Source organism: Mytilus edulis, chromosome 11 (assembly GCF_963676685.1).
Source record: "Mytilus edulis chromosome 11, xbMytEdul2.2, whole genome shotgun sequence".
NCBI classification, from domain to species: domain Eukaryota; kingdom Metazoa; phylum Mollusca; class Bivalvia; order Mytilida; family Mytilidae; genus Mytilus; species Mytilus edulis.
The window spans coordinates 79,678,433-79,706,426 of NC_092354.1; the positions used below are offsets into that span (position 1 = coordinate 79,678,433).

At 31.6% G+C, this 27,994-nt stretch overlaps 1 protein-coding gene across 1 annotated transcript; it reads left to right on the plus strand.

Moving 5' to 3' along the window:
* The first annotated feature begins 500 nt into the window (after positions 1 to 500).
* Positions 501 to 27,943, plus strand: LOC139496354 (uncharacterized). Its single transcript, XM_071284880.1, has 15 exons — positions 501 to 594; positions 5,261 to 5,485; positions 6,307 to 6,534; positions 7,747 to 7,854; positions 8,538 to 8,651; positions 11,825 to 11,935; positions 13,024 to 13,134; positions 17,361 to 17,474; positions 19,529 to 19,662; positions 19,906 to 20,047; positions 22,061 to 22,197; positions 23,109 to 23,241; positions 26,240 to 26,358; positions 26,832 to 26,988; positions 27,669 to 27,943. The coding sequence occupies exons 3-15, from the start codon at positions 6,369 to 6,371 to the stop codon at positions 27,686 to 27,688; spliced, it is 1,566 nt and encodes a 521-aa protein (XP_071140981.1). The 5' UTR covers positions 501 to 594; positions 5,261 to 5,485; positions 6,307 to 6,368; the 3' UTR covers positions 27,689 to 27,943.
* The last annotated feature ends 51 nt before the right edge of the window (positions 27,944 to 27,994 follow it).

Here is a 27,994-nt window from a genome sequence, read left to right on the forward strand (position 1 = left end):
TATAAGTTGTTCGAAATTCATAAATCGATAGAGAAAAAACAAATCCGTGTTACAAACTTAAACTGAAAGAAACGATAAAATGTTTGCCACTGCACATATAATCAACATATAAAATCAAGCTCATGTTCTGCTAAATTGGTTATTACGGGTAAATACAATACAATGGTAAAAGAGTACGAGACTTGTACTTAAAGGGTAACATTTGTTCGTTATAGATGAATTTCAAATTAAAAGATTCGAATCATGTTTTTTTTTAATGGACCTTGACGACAGTATATTAAAAAAATACCTCACAAATGCACATTTTATAATTTGCATAAATAAAGGTTACATGTAAATCTTTAATTCAACCCATTTGCCTAATATTTACATGTCGGTATCTTTAATGGGGTTATATATCACAATACTATTTGACCTTTATTTGTAGCTAATCAAACGAAGATAAACACTATACCTAAACATGTCTTTCTCTCATTCGACAATGCACGTATTTAGAATAGGTGGCTCTGTATACTGTCATGTTTCTCATAATAAGAATTCTGCTTTGTTCGCTTTTGATAGGAAAGTTTTTGTATGCAAAGGAAAGTAGAACAGGTATGTTAGGTTAAATATCTATTTACAACTCCCTTTAACAGAGTATACAGTGAAAATGACAGATAACTTTGAGTGTACCATATCACACAAAAGTACCATAGATCATTTTCATATATAGGTGAATGACGCAAGCAGGAAAATCAAAATTAAATTTTAAAATATTATACATAATTATAATATGAGGAAGGCGCTACCTTTAATGCCAGCTTTATATTAAGACTATACTATATCCTATATATTGATTGGTTGTTGGTTGTTTAACGTCCAGCGGCAAATATTTCATGCATGTTCAGGACGAATGTCCTAGGCTACCTAAACATATAGTTTTTTGTCTAAATAAAGTTCAGATGGAAAATGTTTAGGGATTGATTATTGAACTTGAAAAGGGTGTTATGGTATTTTTCATAAAAAATATATTCTTATTCCCAAATTGATGGGGAAAAAAATCTCTTCAAGCAGAGGACAAAAAAAAATATTTTGAATCCAGATCTTCACTAAAAATGGTTTTATCTTTCAGATATGCAAATAAATTTAACTTTTATATATCTAAAACTTCCCAAACCACACAGGTAAGTTTGTACACAGTAGTTTTTGTGGGTTATAATACGACTGTATTTGCCAATTTCTTATGATAAACCTTAATACTAATGTTAAATTTTGACTAAAATAATTTTAATTGAAAGCGATGAAGGGGTTCAGTGAAAAAAATCTGACTCGAACGAAAAACTACTCATATTCCTGATCATCTTCAGTTTGTTAGTTGTACATCAATTTCATGTACTAATTCAAATCAGTTTTATGACATTTCTTGCATATTTTTTTTTGTTTGTTAGCTCACTTTTCAAGTTTTTATATGACAGCAAAATAAAATTGAGAATGGAAATGGGAAATACAAGCATGTTAAAAATTTGCTTTCAAGTAATTCTTAATACTGTCATAGTTGTTTTCAAGAAGACACATTTGGTTTCAAGACAATAACTTTAGTATAAGTGAATGGATCTCCATTAAATTGTACTAGAAGGTTCAATACACAAAAGGAAGATTAGAATTGATTTTGGGGTGTTTTTTTTATCAAAATTTTTGGTTTTTCTTTAAAAATACACCATATTTACATTGATTATACCCATCTAGTATATATAGATGCAACAAATACTGATTTGGTAGGAGATGCACACAAAATAGGATGTTTTAATTATTTTATCTGTAATTTGTGCATTTTTCCTATGATGTGTACTTCTTCATATTGTCGACATGAGTATCATGATAAAGAAAATATATTTGGTAAGTATATATATATTCACAATTGACATGCGCCAGTGTGAGACAAAAGGATCTTCTTTCCTTTAATTCCTAAAATTGCACATGATTTTTTTTCTGACAGAAACACATGAGTTATTTGGTAAATAAAACACTTGTCATTGTTTAAAACTTTCAGTAATAACAATTAAGTTTAGGTTTTTTGAATGTTTCACTGATTGTGTGAAAATTTTAACAGAAAATGTACAAAACACTTGATGAAACTGCAGCAGCATTATCTGCAGAATTATTGATAACTTTCCTCTCTATATATTCACAAGGATATAACTAACATATTGTCGATGCTATTCTGATCTGAGTTTTTATTCATACATATACTGGCATGGCTGGTGCTGTTCCAAGTTGTCTTCTTTTTCTGTTTATTTTGAAGTACTTGTTTAACCTGTTCAGTCACTATAAATTGTTACAATTCTTATTTAGACGCAACACATAAATAGTGACCAAAAAGGTACTGCTTTAACATAAGAGAAGCTAGGAAAAAAATAAATGTACACATTTTCAATATTTTTGTAGGACTTTTAAAATACTATCAATTATTATATCATATAAAATTAAGGAGATATGTACATTTGTAGTTAAAGACTTCTGCCGAAAAGAAACTTCTGCCGAATAGAAATGTTTGGGTTTACCTGATACCTGATTTCCAATTAGTCCATATTGAAGTTTGAAGGGTCCCAAATTAAAATATGTTTGATTTCAACTGACATAAAAAAAAAAATGGTGTTTTTTATATGAAATTTACATCTGTGGTCGTATCAGGCTGTGCATGGCGAAGCATTTTCTTGCCTTTAGGTTTGTATTTTTTTTAATTTTGGTCATGAAAATAAATTTGTATTTCTGTTGGGAAGTTGCTGACATGAGAGTACCCAAATTGCACCTATATTGTCAGTTTTTTTCACCAACTTTTTTTTATGAACCAGACAAAAGTTTATTCTGTGCTTATTTTTTAGACTATCCTTGTTTACAATAAAGTTACACCAATTTAATTTTGAGTCTATGCAGATTCATAGAAAAATGGGTTTCAACTCACCTCCAAACAATCCATGATTCTGTAATGATGTCAGTACCCAATCCATACATCATTACATGTTATTTCAAATCCTCAAAACTGGAATATAAACAGATGTTTTGTTTTATTTCTTCAAATATTTCGAACAATTTGACATTATTCCATGCTTCAACTTTTATTTTTTGAAGAAAAGGATGCTGGTAACAAATTTAACTAGCTCATTTTAAAAAGATGATAATTAGATAACTTCACATGGTGAAAGAAAACTTGTAAGATTTCCACAGCTTTTTTTTTTTGTTGAATAGGTGCAATTTTGGTAACTGAGTGCAGTTTTGGTACTATATATGATGTTATATAACCGTAAGTGTGTATTGCTAAATAGATTGAAATGTGAACCTGATATAGTTATAAAGTACTCGGTAGTGTGAAAATGTTTTTTGATCAGGTTTAAACTGATGCATAAAATATACAGTTGACTGTTGCAGCTTGAATTTTTAAGGATGTAGCCCACATACATGACATACTCCCAAGTAACATGCCCTGTACATGTCTATACCTATCAAAGTCATGCTTTTATCATGGGTTATCATATTAACTCCATCTTCCCATAAAATCCAATTTTGGACAATATGGGAGCATACAATATATACAGTTTGTACTTAAATGTACTACTCAGACTCAAGTCTCCAAGTCTCCTTTTATGATTAAACTTAGAGAGAGAAAACAAAACAGTTTCCATGTCCTGGGACTGTATCTGATAAAGTGATCTACATAATGTATGTGACATACATGTAATCAGTAAAAAGATTTGTTGAGAGTTTGCAAAAGGAAGTAATGAAAATAAATTTGTAGCTGTGGATTAGCTAACACGAGAGTACCCAAATTGCACCTAAATTGTCAGTTTTTTAACCAACTTTTTTTAAGAACCAGACAGATTGTGAATTATTTGGGGGGGGGGTCATTAAAGTTTTGAATTAGTCTGTGGGCTACATGGCTTACCGTGATCACATTCAACAGTATAATCAACGTCATTATCACTGTTCTTTGATATGGGGAATAATGTGGTAGGTGAACATAAGTAGTCTCATGGTCAACCAGTGCACCGGAGTTTACCCCACATGCCGCATGGCCATTGTAAAAAAAATACCGAAATGTATTGCTTGCACATTTTTTTCTGTGTTCCCATGGCTAGACGGAACTTTTACGCTAAATATGTTATCATTAATTATGATTTTGTGACTTTTAAATGAAGTACATGTGATTATTAAGGAACTTTGTTTTGACCTCACTGATAATGGAAAAATGGAGCAGACGAATCATGGCGTCAGATGTTGTTGTCCAAACTTCGGTAATTTCCGTGGTACAATAAAATTTAAATAAACTTCACAAGTTACCAAAATTTCTGAATTCTTGTTTTTGTAAACAAATAAAAATTCATGTCGTATTTCACATCGAAATTATTCCTATCTGTCCCGTTTTTTCAAGTTCGCGTTGAAACGTTAAATTTGGTAGCCATTAAAAAAAATCGTTCGAGATTTAACGAGAGTGACGAAACTTTTCAGATGGGTCGTGTAGAGAGAGTTATCGTTCTTTATTCCAAAACGATGCTTCTACCATAAGTGCCAGCTAAAGCTGGCATAATAATACCTTTCACTCTTAATGATCAATAAAAACAGATTTAAAGAACATGACACACATATAATATATAAGTTTTTTCTAGAAAAGTATCGTTTCATCAAATTAGTATCTTATACGTTTTCAATCATTTAGAAGAATCAATGATAAATAACTGAAATAGGACAGATTCGATTATTCTTCAGTTATCTTTACAAAAAAATACACATAAACCAAAACAGATAATACAACACACGTTGGTATTTTTCAAAAGAAATACACGCCTCCGGGTGTGGGATTTTCTCGCTGTATTGAAGACCCATTCGGTTGTTAGTTGTTCTGTGATCTGGTGGTTGTATAATCCACATTTCCATTATCAATGTTATATGAATAAGAATATTTCATCATATCTTTGAACTCGATAAAAGGAATTTTGCATTTAAATACGACTGTTGTTTTTTTTTTAAATTACACATCTGTTTTTCAATCCATTAATTTCGAATGGCAGCAATCTCAAAGTTTATCAAACCCGATAAACCAGCCGTAACTGTTTTACATAGTTGTTTACAGTACTAATATTCAAATATGAACTTTAACGAACACAAGGAGTGTCCCTATTATAAGAATTAAGAATGGACACGGGGAAAGTTTCAAAGAGACAAAAAAAAACGTTTAAGAGCAGAAAAATAGCTCAAAGTAAAATGCAATAACCTGGGTTTGTTTTAGATAATGATTGCTTCAACAGACATAATCATGGATCTACATATGCCGGAACAGTTAACTCCGACAAAGGGAGCCACACTTGTTTGAACTGGAAAACAGTTGCTTCGCCGTATGTTCCGTACCATGAAGACCATAACTTCTGCTGAAATCCTAATGGGTTTCCGCAACCTTGGTGTTATACAAATTCTACCAATTATATATTTGATTACTGTAATATTCCAGTTTGTGGTAAGCTATTTTTCTTAAATATGATGTAAGTATATTTGCAAGCATGTCGTGTCATCATGACATGAGTATAATTAATATTTTTTTTTATTTAAACTGTCAACACCATGGTCAATGCCATTATCTTATAAATCATAAATGTTTTTCTTGAAAATGAGTAGGTTTTGTTGAAAATATACATACACTATTCAAATGTAGTTAGTGAGGTTTTAGATAAAGATTTTACTAAATCGGGTATTACCAAGTCAAGAATATGTCAGTTGTTATCCGTTTGTTTGATGTGTTTGAAAATTTTGATTTTTGCCATTTGATAGGGATATTCCGTTTCGAATTTTCTTTGGAGTTCGGTATGTTTCTGACTATACTTTTAAGACAATTAATTATGTCTGTGTGTATTTTCTGCTTCATCTGTTGTTTTTAGTACTTTTCTGATTAGAAAAAACAATATTAAGTCATGACACAAAATCCCTACTAGTAGTTTATATAATGATTTCATTTGATTATTAAAGTGTTAGTTAATGTGATTGTATATATTGTTGTTAGTATAAAACATAAAGCTAAACGGTATTTGGATAAATTTCTATTAGTTGATTGGCTTTGTTATCTATGTTACATTTATCAATTGTTTAAGCTATTGATTTTGCCATTTGATTAACAACTAACCTTTTTGAATTTTTCTCGAAGATCAGTATATTTTGTGATTTTTCTTTTGTCACTAAGTGTATGTCACTTTTGTTATGTCAACTTCAAAAAAAAAAGATGTACATTTATAGCAATGAAAACAAAATGTTGCAGAAACAAAAACAGATGCATATTTCTTTTAGATACTGGATGCTACAATAGAAACAGTAGTGGGTCCAAATACAATGGAACAATAAGCACAACAATGAGTGGTCGAGCCTGTCTGAATTGGAAATCTGTAAATTCCCCATTAGTGTCATTTCATGAAAACCATAACTTTTGCAGAAATCCCAATAGTTTCTTGATGAAGCCATGGTGTTATACAGATGCTGATAGATACCGTTTTGAATTTTGTAATGTTCCTCTTTGTGGTATGATATTTGAATACAAAGTCAAATTGAGAATGGAAATGGAGAATATGTCAAAGAGACAACAACCCGACCAAGAGCAGGCAGCAGCTGATGACCACAAAAAAGGAGAAAATACCGCTCCTGGAGTAGGTCCTCAGATAACCCCTATATAAAATTGTGCACTAGTTCAGTGAAATTGAAAATCAAACACACTACAAAATAAAGGCAATAGTAGTATACCGCTGTTCAAACTCATAAATCCATGGACAAAAAACAAAATCGGGATAACAAACTAAAACTGAGAGGAACGCATAAATATAAGAGGAGAACAACGACACAACACTACAATGTAACTAACACACACAGAAACGGACCAAGCATCAGACAAAATCCCACGAGAATAACAAATATAACATCAAAACCAAATACATGAATTTGGGATAGACAAGTACCGTGACACTTCTTATCGCAATGTCAATTTACACTCAAAAATAAGAGAAAACAAACGACGCAACGTTAAATTGTAACACACACAGAAACGAACTATCATATAACAATGGCTATATTCCTGACTTGGTACAGGACAAAAAAATGTAAATGAACTAAAATTATACATGCAAGACCAACTAAGGCCAAAGGCTCCTGACTATGGATAGGAGGAGAAATGTGGCAGGGTTAAACATATTTGTAGAAATCTCAACTCTTCCCCTTTACTTTTATCCTCCACAGACTTTTCACATCTGACCTATAAATGAATTGTAAAGTATTGTTCTTCTGTTCAAAATAAAAATATATTAAAGCAATAAAGGTATGTTCAACATTACAAAAACGCATTAAAACATTATTTTTAACGAAGGGTGCATATATTAGATCGTAGATTGTTGTGAAAATGAATATCAGGAAACATCAAAATACCATACCAGACCTTTATTTGATTTACCAGACAAGAAATCTCACATGTTTGTTTGTTGTCTCATTAACACATTCGTCAAAAACTTGACAGGAACATGTTAGAACTGCAAAACGATTGGTTTATTTTTCCATCACGTTAAGATTGTGAATCTTATTGAATATTCATTAGTTATAAATGTACCAAGTGCAAGAAATAGAAAATATCTTATGCCTAAAAGTAAATTTGATAAAATAAGTAATGAAGAATATATATTACAAGTTTATTACAATGTAACAGTATATATAAAGTCTAGATTTAACATAATAGTCTTTTACTTGAAGGAACATGTTCTGAACATCTTTGTCAGCATGGGTCTACGTGTGTAGAAGACCACGGCAAGTTTACTTGTATATGTAATCCTGGATTTCTCGGTGCACAGTGCAATATTGGTAAGTACAAATACATTAGTATGTTATGTTGGTGTACGTTCTTGTTTCATTTAATTATAATGGCATGTTGTTTTATTTAGAATAACTGCTTGACAGATTAATTCATTTGTCTTAGTATATGAGTTGCACATGTCTGTGTATTAAACATAAAATGAAAACATCACGAACATAAACAAAATTGTATTTAAGTTATTATTAAATGTGCAATTATCTGTGTAATGTATTAAAAAAAACCTAAAAAATTGACAAAAACATCATGCTTTCCAATGATAACGTAACCAACTGTTTTTGGTATATCGTGTTGTGCGTGCTTTATATTATCTCCCAATTGATACGATATTCCCGTGCTCGCATTTCGTATCACGATTTTCGTGATTGAGGGCTGTTGCTCACAAGTAAGTTATTAAATCAAGGGTTCCAAATGGTGAAGTTGAAATCATCACTTCGTATATTTTACGGACGCCATCACGAGTTGGTTGACCGTTACGGAATAACCGTTTCACAATTGATATAAGATATGTTTCCTACGTCGTAACTACAATCCCCTTCGTTGTCAGTTTATTTTCGATTTATGAGTTTGACTGTCCCTTTAGTATATTTCGTCCCTCTTTTATATTAGATGACATATGATTTAAAATATATTTCATAATGCCTCAATATTTGTAAATTTTGGTGTATTATAGATATGAACGAGTGTGCTAGTAACCCCTGTCACAATAATGGAACATGTCATGATACGGCAAATAGTTATACATGTTCCTGTAAAGCTGGGTACACAGGTGTGAATTGTGAAACAAGTATGTATCATTATAGAAAAACTAATCTAGACGGATAACAAGTCAAAAGTCATACATGTAAATAATAGGGAAATTCAAAATAAATAAAAAAACACAAAAAATACAGATACTACTATGCATAAAGACAAACCTATAAAAACGATAACAGTTCTCAATTAATAATGGACTATGCCGGTAAGAACATATTTACAAACATCGACACTGTAGTTTTGAAGGTCAATATATAATGTCAGGTAATCATTCTAGATTGCTTACATATTCTTTTACACGGTATATCAATTTTTGCTCCACTTTTAAATTTGTTGGATTTTTAATCAAATACACCATTATTGTGAAATTAAACACCTTTGCAGTGAAAACTAGTACTTAACGTGTATTTCGAATTTCCTTATATCTGTTATATGAAACGACAATATTAAGATAAACACAATATCAAATCGTAGCATGTCCATGTTTCTTGAAATGTCCTGTACCAATTCAGGAAAATGGCCATAGTTATATTATAGTTCGTTCCTTTGTGTGATACATGTTAGTGTTGTTTTTCTGTTGTGTCATGGTTCTCCTGATATATTTGATGTGTTTCCCGAAGTGTTAGTTTGTAAACCGGATTGTTTTCTTCTCAATCAATTTGTGGATGTTAACAGCGGTATACTACTGTAGCTTTTATTTGATGCATGTGCTATTGGTACACTGGTAGAGTATATATATATTGAACTCTGTAAGCCTTTTGGTAATACTGTATGTGTGTCGTTGAGTTGCTTTCTCGACTTCCTTCTCACAAAATGTAAAGAATTCTTTTTCTGATTTTAGTTTTTAATTTCTTTGATTAATACATGTAAAATGCGCCTGATTTCCCGGTTGTCAAACTGATATTTCAAAGAGAATGAGTACGCATAATTCTTCAATTATTATATCAAGTAATCTTCAAATCAAATGAGAATTTCGTTCCTAATTATATAATAAACATAGATCTAAAAGGTATTCCTTAAATTTTGGATAACAATTGAATACAAAAATGGCTTTCAAATATTAATCTTTTTATGCAGAAAATGTACAAAATAAAATGAAATAAGAAAGAAAAAAACACACTAAAACTGATATAGAGTGTTGTATTATTTATTTATAGAGTTGTAATATGGTCATTTCAGTAGTGATTTATGAAAAGGATGAAATATAAATAGAAAATAGAAAATCAATGTTCAAATGATTATGTCTCAATAATTATTCAAGAAATCTTAATTTCTTTTTCAATTAAATTTCAAACAATATGTTCAGGAAAAATAGTAAATGAAAAAAAAGTAACGCCATGTTGTGCAATGCAATGCGTGAAATAACACAATGTTTTGCAAAAATTGCTGCATTACACATTACCAGCAATAACTTGTGAAAATGTAACACCATGCATCACAATTACAAATTAATATTACCCCATGCCTGGTAATAGATCAACTACATTTGGTTATAAAATAATTGTAACTTGCACGATATTTCTGGCAAAAATCAGGTGTCCGAAATCTGATTTTCATTTCTCATTCATCCGTGTAGTTTCGTGTTCTTCTACGCTATATAAGCAAAGGTCGACTTTATTTAATTATTGGTGAAAGTCTGTCTTGGTTTATCTATAATTGATCTATTTTTCATAGATCATTGATACTATCAAGTCTCTTTGATAGTTGTAGATAACTTTATTTTTAGGACTGTCATCATAAAATGAATCATCGTTGTTGTATTGACAAATAGTAACGGTTGTCATTGGAAATTTTGAAGTAAACCTTTGATTTGTTTTAAATATTCTGTCTAAAAAAAGAATTTAATGAAACATTTAAAGGATATTAGGATCATTGAAGTACTTAACAATTTTGATCACATCAACCACGAGCAGCTTAAAAAAAACACACAAAATAACGAACGGCACATGGTCGAGATAATATTGCACAGTTTTTAAACACGATGTATGCGAGCGTTTTCTACCCTGTTTGTATAGTTAACCGCATACATGTATTATTGAAGATCAATGCAACTTTATTATAAACACATATATACAACTCGTCTAAATATCAGCCCAACCATGTTAGATCTGTAAATCTGCTGTTGCAAATTTTGTAATCTTTCCTTGCCGAAATGATATCTCCCATTTGATACGATATTCCCTGCTTGCATTTCCTATCATGGTTTTCTTGATAGAGGGTTGCTGCTCACAAGAAAGCTAGTACACCCAGAGTTCTAAATGATGAAGTTGAAATCATCCCTTCGTGAATTGTACGGACGCCATCACGAGTTAGTTGACCGTTATGGAATAACCGTTTCACATACGATATCGAATATGTTCCTTACGCAGTAACTACACACCCATTCCCTTTCATAAATTTGACCTACCGAATTAGACTTTTTACTGGATTTGTTAAAACATGAGCAAAACGACGGGTGCCATATGTGGAGCAGGATCTGTTTACCCTTCCGAAGCACCTGAGATCACCCCTCGTTTTTGGTGGGGTTCGTGTTGCTTATTCTTTAGTTTTCTGTGTTGTGTCATGTGTACAATTCTTTGTCTGTTTGTCTTTTTTCATTTTTAGTCATGGTGTTGTCAGTTTATTTTCGATTTATGAGTTTGACTGTTCCTCTTGTATCTTTCGTTCCTCTATTACAGTAGGAATCAAAACCCTGAAAAAACAAATTTGCACTCAACTCCGGTATTTATATTTATCTTCACTAAGTGATAAAAATGTGACGACTGAAGATGTGTAAATGAAATATACTTTGTTTTAACATTTCACGACAATTTGACAACATAACGTAATTAAATATAATAAAGTTAAAACTTATTGAAGTCGTATACCACATTTGTATACCCTTTTTACAATACAGTTCTTTAATTGTAATATTATGCTTTTGCTTTTGATTGGTGATTAATTGGTAAATTGGTTGTCATTATAAATTATAAACAATATCAAAATATACAATATCACTAAACTGTACAAAAGATTGTGAACGACATCAATGTTAACATTTGTAAAAATGTATTTACAATTTCATAAATCATAAAATGGCTTAAATATATTGATGGAACTGTAGAATATAAATGATATTAACAAAATTCCTTATTTTTCATGATTTTCAAAAATGTCAACTTTAATAAAAGGACATTTCATTTAATACTTGCTATGTTTGTACAGACATTGATGAGTGTGCTAGTAACCTATGCCAAAATGGAACATGTACAGATAAAGTAAATGGTTATTCATGTTCCTGTTATTCTGGTTTTACGGGAACACATTGTTCGAAAGGTATATATAATTCGTATATATTTTGTTTGATTACAATTTTTTCTCGTAAAGTTACAATCACAAAAAAATGAACATAATGAAATAACAATTTAAGTATTACAATGAGTTAATTCGGATTTTATGACTTTCAATTATACAAGACATTTATTTTTAAAACGATTCAAAATAGAATTTATTGAACATATATGTAAGATTCGGAGGTGCGATGGTGACGCTGAAATGCTATGGTCTATTCCAAGGTGCAATGGTTCGTTCGCTGATGTGTGATGGTCTGGAACGTGTACTAGGTTTAAATCTACAGATGTGAATTTATTATGAGAAGAAGATTTTTGAATAGTAAGTAAAGAAAAAAACATTCCTCATTGTTGTCTGTCCTTGATTTCAGTTGCTTACTAAATGCAAGATCGTCTTCTTTGATTCAATGTCTTCATGTGATCGAGAATAAAATTCTATTTTTTTTTATCTTAATACTTAGTTCCTCTCCTAAGTTCCTTCATTTACCAATACGGAGAGTCTGGCTGTGGACCTGTGTGTATTTGACGAATGTCACTTTTCCTTGGTAAAAGAAACATTTTGTAGATTCAAAAAACAAAAAATTGCAACAGAAGGTTAACTTTTACCTATCCACCAATTATCCCCGTTTCTCCTAGTATCAAACGTTTATAAGCTCCTCATTTACTGTAATACATGAAAAACTTCTGTAAATATACAATTTTATATCTTCATCGACCTGCAGAGGTTGGAAAATATTGATTATGTAGACCATCGCACTTCAACGTAGCTATTAACATATAGCGTCACAATACCACCATCGCACTTCAGCGTGATCAAACACGTCCTTCAGCGTCAAACCGTTTTTCTCAGCGTGATTAAAAACGCACTTCAGCGTCAAACCATCGGATCTCAGCGTGACCATCAGCTTGACCATAAATAAGAGCGAGTTTATATTTGAGCTGATAAAGTCGGTATCCGAAAATTGGTTGCCTTTATTCTGTTTAAAGACAAAAACACATAAAAAAGACAAAACACTGCTAATTGTCAATTATGATAAACGAACATTTCATTTAATACTTGTTTTGTTTGTACAGACATTGATGAGTGTGCTAGTAACCCATGTCAATACGGAACTTGCACGGATAAAGTAAATGGTTATTCATGTTCGTGTTATTCTGGTTTTACGGGAACACATTGTGCAAAAGGTATGTATGTGAATCATAATACCTCAGTTATGATTTTCTATATAAAATAAGTACACAATATTTTGACTATTTTCCATATTACAAGCGTTGAACTGTTTGACCGGTCAATAGTTTCAAACTATTGGACCTCGAATAAACTATTTGACCGCAAGCGTCATTATATTTCGCGGAATTTCCAATGCATCTACGGCATTGGAGGATTTTAAAAATACAATTGGAGTAACGACGTCGCATTTACTTATTGTATCTATAGTTGACATCAGTGCATTTCAGAATATTTATAAAGTAAACGTTATGGTTGGGTTTATGCTATTTATACTGTGGATTCATTTAATTTCGTGGTTCAGCCAAAGTCTGCAAAAAAGCATATGGAAAATTTGTAATTCGTTGAACATTTAAATTCGTAGTTCACCTGTACCAACGAAATCTACGAAAATTGGTATTTAACGAAAAATAATGAATCTTCAGTATTACGATAGTTAATTTATTACTGCCATTTATTGTATGTTTTTTTCTTCGATATAAAGAAGTACACGGTAAAAATCAGAGGATTCCAAATATCCGTAAAAAAACAAGAGGAGCACTCTTTGACTCTATAATATTAATGCATAGCACAATACACACACATTTGGACAGATAAACACAAAATAAGGGAAAAAGAAAGTACTTTAAACCTGATTTACATTGTTAATTAGGAATGAGAAAACTTTAAACTTAATTCACATTGTTCATTAGAAATGAGAAAATGTTTCGCAAAATTTGTAAACATATGTGACGCACATATTTTATTTTCTACTCACAGTCTAGTTCGATTTCGATTTCACATGACAGTGAAATTTAACTGAAATCTTCATTAGATAAGGTACAAAGAAAAGCACTAAACGTTATTGGGTTTTTGCATAGTAACACGCACCTGAATCCATCCCGAATGTCGGATAAATAGTCACACGACGATATTGCGTAAATACTCGAGTCGGTAAAAAGATTACCACATTAATCACATAAAATAATATCACTGTTCGTATTATGGGCAAAACAACACAGCAATACTATGTAACTTGCCTGTTTACTCAAATACAGAAGGTTTAATGCATTTTCCAACGCAGGATGAGGCTGGAAAAATAAAAAAATAAAAAAAAAAATACTTTGTTTGGTTTTATAAAAAGAAACAGCGAATATTAATACATTGATTGCTTTGTAAAGTGCAATGAAATCTTGAACATGTTATAATGCATGATACCAGTTAAAGGTAAATTAACATATACATGCATATATTGTTTGTTGACAAGATCAGTTCAGTTCTTAATATCCATCCAACATGTGGCTGCGTTATCCTCTTTGCATGACAAATATATCATTGTTTCAGCAGATACAGTCTCCAATAATATTGTCTTCATATGTAAAAACCATTATTTGCAATGTCTCAAAATAGAACTTGGAATGAATAGATCTACTGGTAATCCTACATATTCTTTAACATCATTTAATAAGGACGAAATTTTAAAAAATAACAAATCTGTCTTTCTATCTTGTTGTATCATTATCAAAGAAAACGATGAAAGTTTACCATCATTATACTGCATACCAAAACTACACAAAACTCAATATAAAGAACAAAACAGAGCTGGATCATCAAAATGTTCAACTAAACATCTTTCTAAGTACTGACTACTATTCTTTCTACTGTTAAAGATGGGCCTCGAAAATATAGTGATGAGATATATTCTACCAGTGGTGTTAACCAGATGTTGGTTTCTCAAAAATTCGAAAGATATACTACTTAATCTTCGATCACAATCTTTGCAATTTTGTAGCAACATAAAGACTTTTGATTTTTCAGCATTTTACACTATTATTCCCCATGCTCAATTGAAAGATCGACTTTACCATCTCGTTAAACAGAGCTTTTTCTATAAAAATGAAAATCGTAGATACAAATTTCTGGTTTGGGTAACAATAATTCATATTTTGTTAAAAAAAAAAACACCCTGAATCTTCCAGAAAATATACTGAAGATGATATTATCAAAATGCTAGACTTTTTGATCGACAAAATATTTGTTGAGTTTGGCGGTTTTATATTTCAAAAGACAGTCGTATTCTAATGGGTAATATTTGTGCACCCCAACTGGCCGAATTCATTTTGTACTTGTATGAAGCAGAATTCATTCAGAAACTTCTAAAAGACAAAAAGAAAACGCGAAAAAGCACCTTTCGAAATTCTTTAATTTTACTTTCTGATATATTGACGATGTCCTTCCTATCATTGTATAACCAATATTTCAGCCAATACTTACATCTCATAGACCCAAGGGAACTTGAAATTAAGGATACTACTGATACTAGAAGGACTGTTTCATACCTTTATTTTTTCCTTAATATTGACGACTTCACACGAAAATCTATGATAAACTGGACGATTTCAACTTCCCAAATACCTATTTCCCGTTTCTCAGAAGTAACATACCTTCTGCCCCTTCGTATGGTTGTTTTAATATCTCAATTGATACGTCATTCTCGTGCATGTTCACATATACAGGAGTGTGCTCCTAACGCAGAAACTGCTCCAACAAAGTTATGAAGACAGATTAAAAATGACACTCCGTAAATTTTACGGAAACCATCACGAATTGGTTGATCCATACGATGTGTTTTTGATTGATTGATTGATTGATTGTTGGTTGCTTAACGTCCAATGGCAAATATTTCATGCAGTTTCAGGACGAAAACAAGTTAACAATAAATACAATAGGTAAGACTTGTCATAATAGAGGCCATTTGGGATGATAGTCGGGGAAATTCGGACTGCCACTGGAAAAATGAGGGTATATTGGTTGGGGACAGAAATTTAGCCTTGCAACAGGCCATTTACGGACCCGCTCAAAGAGTTGTTGCAAGGGTTCTTAACATGCAAAGAGTGTGGCAATCCTTTACACGGGGCATCGGATTTAACGTCCCCAATCTGACCGGACGTGACTGCGAACTTGATACATCCCGCACAGCCAAACGGACCCCCCACTTCGGCAAGCGTTTTACTGCCGGTCGGAAGAAGACCAAGTGACCATATTTCAATTCCCCAGTCACCCTTGGGGGGGATTTGTTTTTGAACACACTAACTAAGGACATTTTTACCACGTGTTAGATTGTGGTTTGTCATTACGGCGTGTGATCTATTAATTACCAAACGTGAATTATTCCCTATTGTGACTTTTTTGCTGAGTGTGAATTCACATTGCTAAAAGACGTGTCACGGTACTTTTTTATCCCAAATTCGTGTATTAGTATTTAGTTTTGATGTTATATTTGTTATTCTCATCGGATTGTGTCAAATGTCGTAAGGATTGTAGTTGTACATTTTTTTTCTGTTGTATTCATGTTTTATGGTAAAGACAATTACTCATCACGTTCATTTATTAGATATTAGTTTATTAGATATTAGTGGATCAACGAAATTTATACGATCTATTTGGTTTACAGTTTGATTCAGAAAAAAACACCAATATAGCTAGATAGTACAATTTATTATCTTATTACTAAATTCTATCCTAATTCTATCTTATTTTTGGGAAATCTTTTCAGACATTCAAATGTGATGTCACTTAGTGCGTTGATCGCTTGGCTAACTCGGATGTGTATTTGTATGTGCTGGTTTAGGTTGTTTTATGTAATGTATCCGTTTTTATTCTGTAGTTAGTCACCATTTCGGTTTTATCATGTATATATATTTTGTTATGGCTTTCGAACTTTTGTATCCGAGCGTCAATGGTTAGTCTTGTGTGGACGAAGCGCACGTCTGGCGTATTACATTGTAAACCTGGTACCTTTTGTTATCTATTATTCTCTGTCCTATATTTTCGCCTATTTATTTGAATTGTAGTCCTATCATGTAAGGTTTGTCATTTTAATGTTATATTTAACATTGCCATTAAAGCGGGATGTTTGGCATGCCACAAAACCAGGTTTAACCCACCATTTTTTTTTTCTTAAAATGTCCTTTACCAAGTCAGGAAGATGGCCATTGTTATATTATAGTTCGTTTCTCTGTGTGTTACATTTTAATGTTGTGTTTCTGTTGTGTCTTAGTTCTCCTCTTATATTTGATTCGTTTCCCTCAGTTTTAGTTTGCAACCAGGATTTGTTTTTCTCTCAATCGATTTAAGAATTTCGAATAGCGGTATACTACTGTTGCCTTCTTTTAAACAGCTTATTTAAAAAGAATATTTGTAGGCGTTGACGAATGTGCAAGTCAGCCATGTCAGAATAATGGTACATGTGTAGATCAACATAATGGGTACACATGTTTTTGTCTTAGTGGGGACACTGGGCAGAATTGTGAAAAACGTAAGTAATCTAAAACTAGTACACTTCAAATCAAACTTGGACTATCTTTATTAACTCCAGCAACTGATTACATGTTCAAAATATTGGAGCATTCGTATCCTTAATTGTCTTTTGCATCAATATAAAAATTATCAACTAACATTTAGTAAATATATTAAGAGCCATTATCAAGAAAAAACGGACACAGCTTCTTCCGACTCATTTTTAGACATTAACTATGAATTTTACATACACAGTTATCTCAGTACCAGAATCTATGACAAACGAGACGATTTTGATTTTGAAATTATCACCTTTTTCCACCTAAGAAGCAATATACCAATGTCACCTGCATATGGGATAAACATTTCTTAACTTATTTCGATATTCAAGAGCCTGCAGGTCCTACTCACACTTTGTGAAACGTCACCTGTTTCTGAGCAGAAAGTCGATGAACCAGGGGTATGTAAAAGAACGTCTCGTTCTTTTTTCAACGGAAGGTACCAAGACCTTGTTGATAAATATTCCGTAGCAACTTTATAAATAAAACATATAAAAAAAGAAGATGTGGTATGATTTCCAATGAGACAACTATCCACAAAAAACCAAAATGACACAGACATTAACAACTATAGGTCACAGTACGGCCTTCAACAATGAGCAAAGCCCATACCGCATATTTAGCTATATTAGGCCCCGATAATACAATGTAAAACAATTCAAACGAGAAAACCAACGGCCTTATTTATGTAAAAAAAATGAACGAAAAACAAATATGTAACACATAAACAAACGACAACCACTGAATTACAGGTTCCTGACTTCAAATAGGCACATACATAAATAATGTGGCGGGGTTAAACATGTTAGCGGGATCCCAACCCTCCCCCTAACCTGGGACGGTGGTATAACAGCACAACATAAGAACGAACTATAAAAATTAGTTGAAAAAGACTTAACTCATCATATGGACAAACATGGACATGATGGTCTTTTTGTATAGATTCTGCGTACTGACGTTGTTTATCTTCTTAATAACGCGTTATATTGTCCTTTAATTTGTTTTGTTCTATAATTAATATTACTTTTACTATTTGGTCTGTTTGAGTGATATCTATTTGACGTGGCAATGTACTTATGTATCCCGTCAATGTGTTGTTTGTATTATCTTTCCTTTATGCTGGTGTGCTTTTTACCGGTGACTTTTTGTGGTTTTTGGTACATACGAAGTAACTCTGTACTTTTAAACATCCCGCCATTATGGTATATTTCTATTATAATGCCGTAATGTTACTGTTCAATTATACTCTTGATAATAATCTGAACGACAAAATTATTTTATATTTAAAACACGCCAGAGTCGATGTGAACCTAGCCATTCAGTCTCATGACTTTAAATATTTCAATCCTTTATGTGTTTATGCTTCTTTGTAAAATATGTGTTTGGTTTTGTTCTGATTGAGATTGGGACACGGTGTTGCCTGCTTTACCCCTTGTTTGACAATTTTACCTATTATGTCTGTTTTGTTCACGCATCGATGTAAATATAATGGAGTTAGATGCGACTGTAATACAAGCGAGAGGGTTAACGATATAAACCCAGGTTCAATCCACCATTCTCTTCATTTGAAAATGCCTGTACCTAGTCAGGATAAACCTTATCGCTTTTTGTCCGCCATTACTGGAGATCACACAGGTTCCCGTAAAAGTGATTGTTGTATGCGTCAAAAGTTCAAGCGGCCGGGTCAGCTGGGATTAGCGATAAGGTGTATTATGACAGTTGGTTTCTATTCGTTTCATGTGTATTATCAATTGATTTTGCCATTTGATTTTCCGTTTTGAATTTTCCTCGGAGATCAGTATTTTTGTGATTTTAACGTTTAACATCTTTTACGACTTTCTTTTTGAAACAAATAAAAGATATTGAATAACACGAACTGATTAAGTATGGAGACTGTATATGCGTTGTTTCTTGTGCCTAACTTGAAACTAACCCAAACAAGCATTTTAACGCAATAGGCAATTGATATCATAGTATGTTTATGATTAAAATGATTGTTTCATATTGTACAAAGGTTCGCAATACCCTGTTCGACCGAGTGTTATGCTAATCAAGACAAAAATTATTGATGAGGGAATACGTCTTGTAGAAATACCTTGTTTCGCAGAGGGAGTACCATATCCAATTGTCAAATGGGATACAGTTAATGTAAGTAATAAACATATTTTTAGTTTGATATAGAGCATACAATTTATATTAATTTTATATGATCTGCTTCAGAAAATCTGTCTATTTTACAAATCTTGTTTAAACATAATGTTTCATTATATGCAAATAGTTTTGTATCTAAATACCTAAAAGTGACCCGTAAATTTGATGAATTCGGAACTGCATAGTCGTTACGAGTTCAAATAAAATTATTCGTCCTGAAATTAGATCGTTGCATTTCAGGGGATGTTCCAGGCTAATATCAAGCAAGTTAGTCATTTCTTAGTAATTGAAAACGTAACAACGGCCGATGCTGGTTTTTATATGTGTTCCGCTACAAACAGAGCAGGTTCAGATGTCAAGGTTATACATATTCAAGTAATCCGTAAGTGTTGTATTGGTGTATAAAACACAAACGCACACAGCTTAATATATTGTATATCAAATGTCTTCGTTTATTAGATTTTTCAAATATTGTTCTTACACCAATTATGCCGTTTCCTCGTGGTTTATGGGTGATACTTCCTGATTTTTATGACATTCTTGATAAAAAAAATGTGAAAATTCGATTGACAAATCTGTTTTCTAGTATAACGCATTTTTCAATTTGCACAAAAACAATATTTTGTATAATGATAACCATTACCTCCACTTCTTTATATATTTCATGAACAACATTCATTCTTGCAGAATTATTTATTATCCTAATATCATGTTCATCTATTATCAATTTTCTATTTTTCGTTTGATGTAAAATCATAAGTCATACTTGTCTTTAAATAGCAAAACTATCAATTTCGATTTAGATAAAAACAACAATAAACGGAGTCCGTCTTCTCTAATATATGACTTTTGTACAAATACGATGACGGATTGCTTTGTATAACACTAACATCCTAAACTGTTTGCATTATTTTCTTTAATATCTCTTTTAAAACGATTTAACGCATTAAAATATAAATTTAAATCGTTTTTAAAATCCCTTCTAGCTTATGGTAGTTTTTTATGAAACGTAACAAACTTAAGCGTACAGTTTACACTAAATGTCTGATTATTAACAAACAATATGAATACATCATATACATGGTATTCGAATTATGAATGAAATATCAATATCGAATGAATAAACAGAAAGTAAAGTAACAAAAATATGGAAAATTCAAATCGCAAAGTCCCTGATTAAATGGCAAAATCAAACATGTCAGAAACACACCGAGCAGATAGAAAACCGTTGTCATATCTGTGACTCAATACAAGCATTTTCGTTTGTAGAAAAAAAATGTGTATTAAAATTTGTTTAAGGTGGTACCCCACACCTTCCCTAAAATTAATTTGGCTCGTTTATTTTTCATAAAAATTTTAAAAGGATTTACTTTGACCCTTTGATAAAAATATAAAAATTTCAAAACATTTGCACCAACCGTTTTATCAGAAAAATAACACTGGAACAAAACAACGTAATTAAAACGTTAAGCTGACTTTACAGAGTTATCTCCCTGTTATGTTAGGTACCACCTTAATAAATGTAGCTGTCTCTGTCACTTTTATGACAGTTTCGTGAAATGCATTATGATGCAAACAATGCGTAAACAAAACAATCGGTAAATTTTAAAAAGAAAAGGGTACAGCAGTCAATATTGTGTTGTAATCTTTATCACTATAACATATGAAATACCATCATTAGTTTCCCCTTATAAGTCTTTGTAAAATTTACAATTTTCAAGAAATTGAACATAATTTATCTTTGTCTCAAATAAAGAAGTACTTGACATAAGTACAATTGTATCCTTTCTAGTACCATAGCCAAACTTTCACATAACATTGAATTGCATGAAACAAAATGATCAACACCAAAAAAAAATATCATTTGTGTACAAGCATTTTCACACATGTTTTTTATAATATTCTGAAGAAACCTCGAATACAAATATAATGGTGCTATAAAACTCAGCAGATACATGTCTATTCCCACATTTACTTTTACTACAATGAAATGTAGGATTAATTTCCTAAAATTGTTCAAAGGAATATTTTTTCGAGAATACAAAACACATCAAGTTAAATAATCCGTCCAAAATATAATGGTTATCTTTGATCGTTCAGATTGAACGGATCGTCATCTTTGACGCCATGATAAACCATTATTATAACATGATAGATGATGATATTACCTGTTATTTCTTTATTCAAATTGTTGCATAATTTATACTCTTGTTTTTGTTGTGTTACTGAAGTGTTATAATGGTCACCAAAAAGCTCGAGCAAATTTATGTTTAAAGAATGTTTAGCCTTATCCGCGTTTGCAAAATCAGAAATTTGAGAAGATTCATTTATTTTTTTAAACGCTAAATTCATTTTGATGTTTCTAATGACGTTTGTTTTTATTTTATTTTCCAAGCAAAACCTGAAAGGCAATATATTGCGCCGTTAATTTCAGCCCCTTTCATGATAAAGGTATATTATTATACAGACGCAAACCTGGTCTGTAACGTTACAGGTTATCCAACACCTATTGTAAAATGGCAATTTAATCAGGTATGACTAATAGCATTATAACATGTATGTTTCCTATAAAAATCACTAAGGAAAAAACTTGAAATATAAACTTCATACAGGAAGTTGAGCAAATAACGATTAAAAATTACGAACATTAACAAAATCTTGATAAAGGATTAAATTATGTTGCCCAGGATCATGGGGATGGCGTATAGATCATTGATAGAAAATGCAGAAGTCTAGATACATTTGAACTATAAGACCAAATTACATGTTACACTAATGCATGTAGTGTTTGGCTTCAGTATTATGGTACAGATTATCTTGAACATTTTGGAAGTCTTAAAAAATCATTTTGTAACCTGGATTATAGAATATCATGCAATAGCGGTTTTGTTTGCTGAATAATCCATTTTCAAGTTGAAGCCAATGCTCAACTTTATATTACCAAAGTTTCTTTAGTGGCAATACCTTATAACATGAGTAGATGAGTAACGTAGTGGACGTATAATGTATATATCCATGATAGTTTTACACCACTTCAAAGATAGTAAATACATGTATTCGGCATATATATACACCACTGTATTTAGGTACACAAGATGAGGATAAAATAAAGTATTGCCATCTACGGACGAGTTCTTTCAATGGTTGCAATCTAACGAGACTTTATTTCGCATGCATCTTTACTGGGTTTTTTTTCAAAATATGAACAAATCTGATCATATGTTTATTTCGAGTCACCTTTTGGATAAGGTGGATAGTATAGGACCGTTTAACTTTATCAGTTGCAGAAGTTCTAATGGTGTTTTCCTAGTTACATGTACCCTTCCAACATATTTTTAACAACAATATATTACTTTATATATCTAACTACTTTGCAGCATAATTATCAATTAGTACTTTTGCTAATCGTTCTTAACGCTAACTGCATTATTATTATTTTTCAGATTCCTCAAGCCTCAACTGGTACAACATTCACAGTTTCCAGAGTAACAAACTCTTCCACAGGATTGTATTCTTGTATTGCGACCAATGATGCTGGGACCAGCCAAGCCAATATTATTTTGAAAGTTACATATGGTAATAATTCACTGTTGATCTGTTTAAAACAAAACATACATTATAAATCATGAAAATATAACGGGCAGCAATAAGTTATAATGTGAAAGAAAAACCCATCACATAGAAAAAAGTTATTACTCCATATAATGACTTGAAATACAAACAAAACAAACGAAAATAACAGAAGTCAAGAAAGCCATACTTAAAACAGCGACACAATGAGGTTTGCTTAACAAGCTATACCCAAGGGTATCACCAGCCTAGTAGTCAATACTTCGGTGTTGACATGATTCATATGGTAATTTTGATAAATTTACTCTTTGCAAAAGTACGAATTATTCAAAATACTAGGGATTTCCTTATTCCAAGAATAGATAACCTTAGCCGTATTTGGCACAACTTTTGGGAATTGTGGGTCCTCAGTGCTCTTCAACTTTTTACTTGTTTGGCTTTCTAACTATTTTGACATGAGCGTCACTAATGAGTCTTATGTAGACGAAACGTGCGTCTGCGTATCAAATAATAAGCATGGTGCCTGCGATTGCTATTTGTGATTGATTGATTGTTGTTTGCTTTACTCCGCATTAGCACAAAAAGGCTATGTCGCGGCGAGAGCTAATTCGAATATTTTTACAATTTAAGGCATTTTTTTTAAGATCAAATAAAAGGTCCTTCAATAAACTAAAATTTTAGACTAAAGCAAATTGATTATTTACAAATAAAAATCAACAGTAAAATAACGTGATAAAAAATTAAAATCGTTTTAAATATAATAACATTTTTATATGTTATAATATATTCCAACTTCTTTTAAGAATGAAACAATATTTGTATTTGGCACACTATTAAATAAATCATACATATTATTGACATTGAAATGCTTCCTACGAATATCAGCAAAGTGGATACAACTAATTAAAACATGTTTAATAGTATACTTGCAGTTGCAAGGTATACATTGTGGTTCATCTTCATTTTTTAAACGATACTCGTGTGTTATTCTAGTATGACCTATATGATATCAAGAAATAACACACTGATCTTTTCTGCACATTAAATTATTGAAAGGTTTACCTAAATAAGGTTTAATTTTATGTAATTTATTATTAACTTTTTTACTCCATTAATTTGTCAATATATTAAAAACGTATTGTCTAATATTAGTAAAATCGGTATATGGTATATCACAGTCAGATAAAGGGTCATCCAGGGCATTTTTAGGAAAGCAACAGATGCAAATCGGTTACCATTCTTTGATCCATCAGTATAAACAGTTGAAAAATTTGTATAATTTGCTTTAATTTCAGCAAAATGTTGTTGAATTAAAAGATGGTTGGTTTCATAATTTTTTTTTATTTACGGAGATCAAAAATCATTTTAGGTTTAAGAAGTTCCAATGAAGGGCATTTACAAGTTCCTACATGTGCAACTTATCTTAAATCAAAGTTGGTTAAATGTTGTTTTAAACGAATTCCCAATGGAGGAATTTTATTTTCATGTTTTGCAAATATGTCATCATAAATTGGATTAAAACACAGTCGTAGGCAGGGTTTTCTGAATATGCTTTTAGCTTGACAGCGTATTGAAGTCCAGCTTCAAACGACTGTTAGAGAGTGAGTGCTCATCAGCCTCTACATACAGACTCTCAACTGGTGAGGTTTTAAAGACACCAAGACAAAGACGCAAACCCTGGTGATGAACAGCATCGATAATCTGTATGTAGGACTTCCGTGCAGAGCCATACACTATAGAGCCATAATCTAGTTTAGATCTCACTAGACATCTATATAAATTAAGTAAAATGTTAGGATCAGCACCCCAGTCAGTACTGTCGACATTTTTTTAAATATCTAATGCTTTTAAACATCTCGCTATAATATTTTGATATGAGGTAGAAAGGTTAACTTTTTATCGAAAATTAACCCAAAAATTTGGTTTCATCAACTATTTTAATTGGGTTTTTGTACAAAGTCAGTTCTGGGTCAAAATGCAATTTCCGTTTGTTACAAAAATGCATCCCGACCGTTTTTGAAGTGGAAAATTTAAAACCATTTTCCGAGGCCCATTTATTCAATTCTTCCAAGACATAATTGTAATTGTCTTTCTATGTTATTCATATTTTTGCCTCTGTAACATATTAAAAGAATATTAACGTATAATGAACCTTCAATATTACTTTTCAAAACTTCAACAAGGCTGTTTATATTTTAAGACTAAATAATGTAACAGATAAAATACTGCCCTGAAGGACACCCATCTCTTCATCATACAGATATGACATGGTTGAATTTACTCTAACATTAAATTGTCTGTAAGACAAAAAATTCGAAATAAAATTTGGCATTTTGCCTTTCAACCCCATATCAAAAAGTTCTTTTAAAATACCATACTTCCATGCAGTGTTATAGGCCTTTTCAAGATCGAAAAAGACTGACACCACATGTTACTTTTTCGCAAAACCATAACGGACAAATGATTCGAATCAAACAAGATGATCAAGAGTACTCCGACCTTGTCGGAATCCACACTGGATATTGTCTAAAGGCCCATTTAATTCCAGGAACCAAACAAACCGATCATTGACCATCCGTTCGAGTGTTTTACAGACACAACTGGTAAGAGCAATTGGTCGATAATTAATAGGATCTTGTTGATCTTTACTTGGTTTTGAAATAGGCACGACGGTTGCAAGCTTCCAGATTAATAACTATTTATGTGCGTTTAAGAAAAACGTAAAATCACATAAAATCTGAACTCCGAGAAAAATTCAAAACGGAAAGTCCCTAATCAAATGGCAAAATTAAAAGCTCAAACACATCAACAAAATGGATAACAACTGTCATATTTCTGACTTGGTATAGGCATTTTCTTATGTAGAAACTGGTGGATTGAACCTGGCTTTATAGTATGACAGTCGCATTAAAATAAGCACACCTTTGGTTTTGCCTATCTATGTATTATATCCGTGTAACTGCTGTTAAATGAAGGTACTAGTACTTTTCAATTTCATTTTTAGATCCTCCTAAGATATTAAGTCCTCCGTTACCATCAATAAGTACAGCTGGAGGATCTCACAATTTTACATGCAGAGCTACCGGGCATCCTGTTCCCGTTATTACATGGACTTTCGATTCGGTAATATGTATAGTATACACAATAATTGAATTGATAACTATAACTTGAGAAGGCAGCTCATATATGAATAATGTTTTAAAATACACTATACTCAGTGTCTATTATCTTTTGAATTTTTTTCTATAGGTTTAGATTTCATAATATATATCAGTAGATTATACATGAAAGCTCATTTACATAGTCATAGCTTTTTTGGTGCTTACATGTACTTAAAGTCGATTCTGTTTCTGCTGTGTGGTATGTGCAACCTTTGTGAGTATATACATTATTCATTATTCTTGTGAAAATTGTTCACAAATTAAATGCGTTTCGATCAGAAAACAATGAAAATAATAAAATTGTTAAAAATCAGCATCTTCAACTTGTGTCATTGCAAGTTATTAAAGTTGTAGACATATTTATGAAAAAGTATGCCCAAATTTATACGTAAAGTTAAATGGGTTGTCTTAATTTTACTCTTCGTGTATTTAAAGTTCACTCGTATCCCCACTGGCTTACCACGACATGTAACCTTTGAAAATGGAGCTATATTAAAACTGGTAAATATGCAGGATTCTGGACAATTGACCTGCACGGCAGAAAATGAGTTTGGATCAGACACAAAGTCAACCAATGTAATTGTTAAACATTGTAAGTTTAGTTTAGTTGAAAAAAATCAAATATCATAAATCGTTGTCACCTAATTTGGTAAGAGTTTAACTTGAACATGTTCAATTAAGTATGTATGTATATTTGTATTGTTCGTAGGAATATGACTGACTATGTTACAGTCTAATATGCAACATAGTAACTTTGGATTATAAAGTACTAAAATTAGAGACACATGATCAGTTGAATAGAAAAGTAGTAGAGAAAGGTAATTTGTATATTAACAACTTCTCAAAAGTCTGAATGATTAATTGTCATAATCATGTTCAGGCTTTCAGTATTTCTTTAAGACTTATCGAAGGCAGTAACATCAAAACTAGCATTAGACAATGCGCTAGAAGTTAATTCAGTACCGTTCTGTATCTGTTCATGTTATTCCGTTTGTTGTTCGTGTGTATAGGTGAAACAAATTCTGTAATTATTTATTTTTCAGTCTTCAAGGAATTGTTAGGTACAAAAAATACAGTTTCATACCAAACATGTGGAATATAGGAATGAGCTCAAATATTAATGATTGATTGTTTTGTTGGTGCTAGGGTTCAGTAGCAAATATTTCATACATATTACGGACAATGAGATATCAAGTATAATAATAATAAAAACAACCATTAAACAAGCATGATATGGAAACGAAATACTCATACTTTTTTTTTATTTCACAGCAACTGCAGTGATTGGATAGATAAAGACAATACAGTTCCTTAGAAAGTAAATTATTGTTACATAAAATTCGATATTTATTTTCATTGCAACGCAGACTTGCTTGTTCTAGTAGAAAATATTTGTTCTGCAATAGTTGTTAATTTCGGTGTCATTTGGTCTCTTGTTGCGAACCGTCTCATTGGCAATCATACCATCTCTTCTTTTTTTTTGTAAATATATTTTGACAAGTGTACTCATCAGTGAATTACTTTTGTCTTTATTATATGTTTTGTCTATACGCCATTTTGTTTGCATTTGTTGACATTTTTACTTTTTTTATAGTGAT

What these genes read in the sequence shown, in the direction of transcription:
- LOC139496354 (XM_071284880.1), top strand. Translation starts at nt 6,369, where the DNA reads ATGAGTGGTCGAGCCTGTCTGAATTGGAAATCTGTAAATTCCCCATTA. An exon ending in AGGTGTGAATTGTGAAACAA is followed by an intron (nt 8,652 to 11,824) that starts GTATGTATCATT and finishes ATGTTTGTACAG; the next exon opens with ACATTGATGAGTGTGCTAGT. An exon ending in GGGAACACATTGTTCGAAAG is followed by an intron (nt 11,936 to 13,023) that starts GTATATATAATT and finishes TTGTTTGTACAG; the next exon opens with ACATTGATGAGTGTGCTAGT.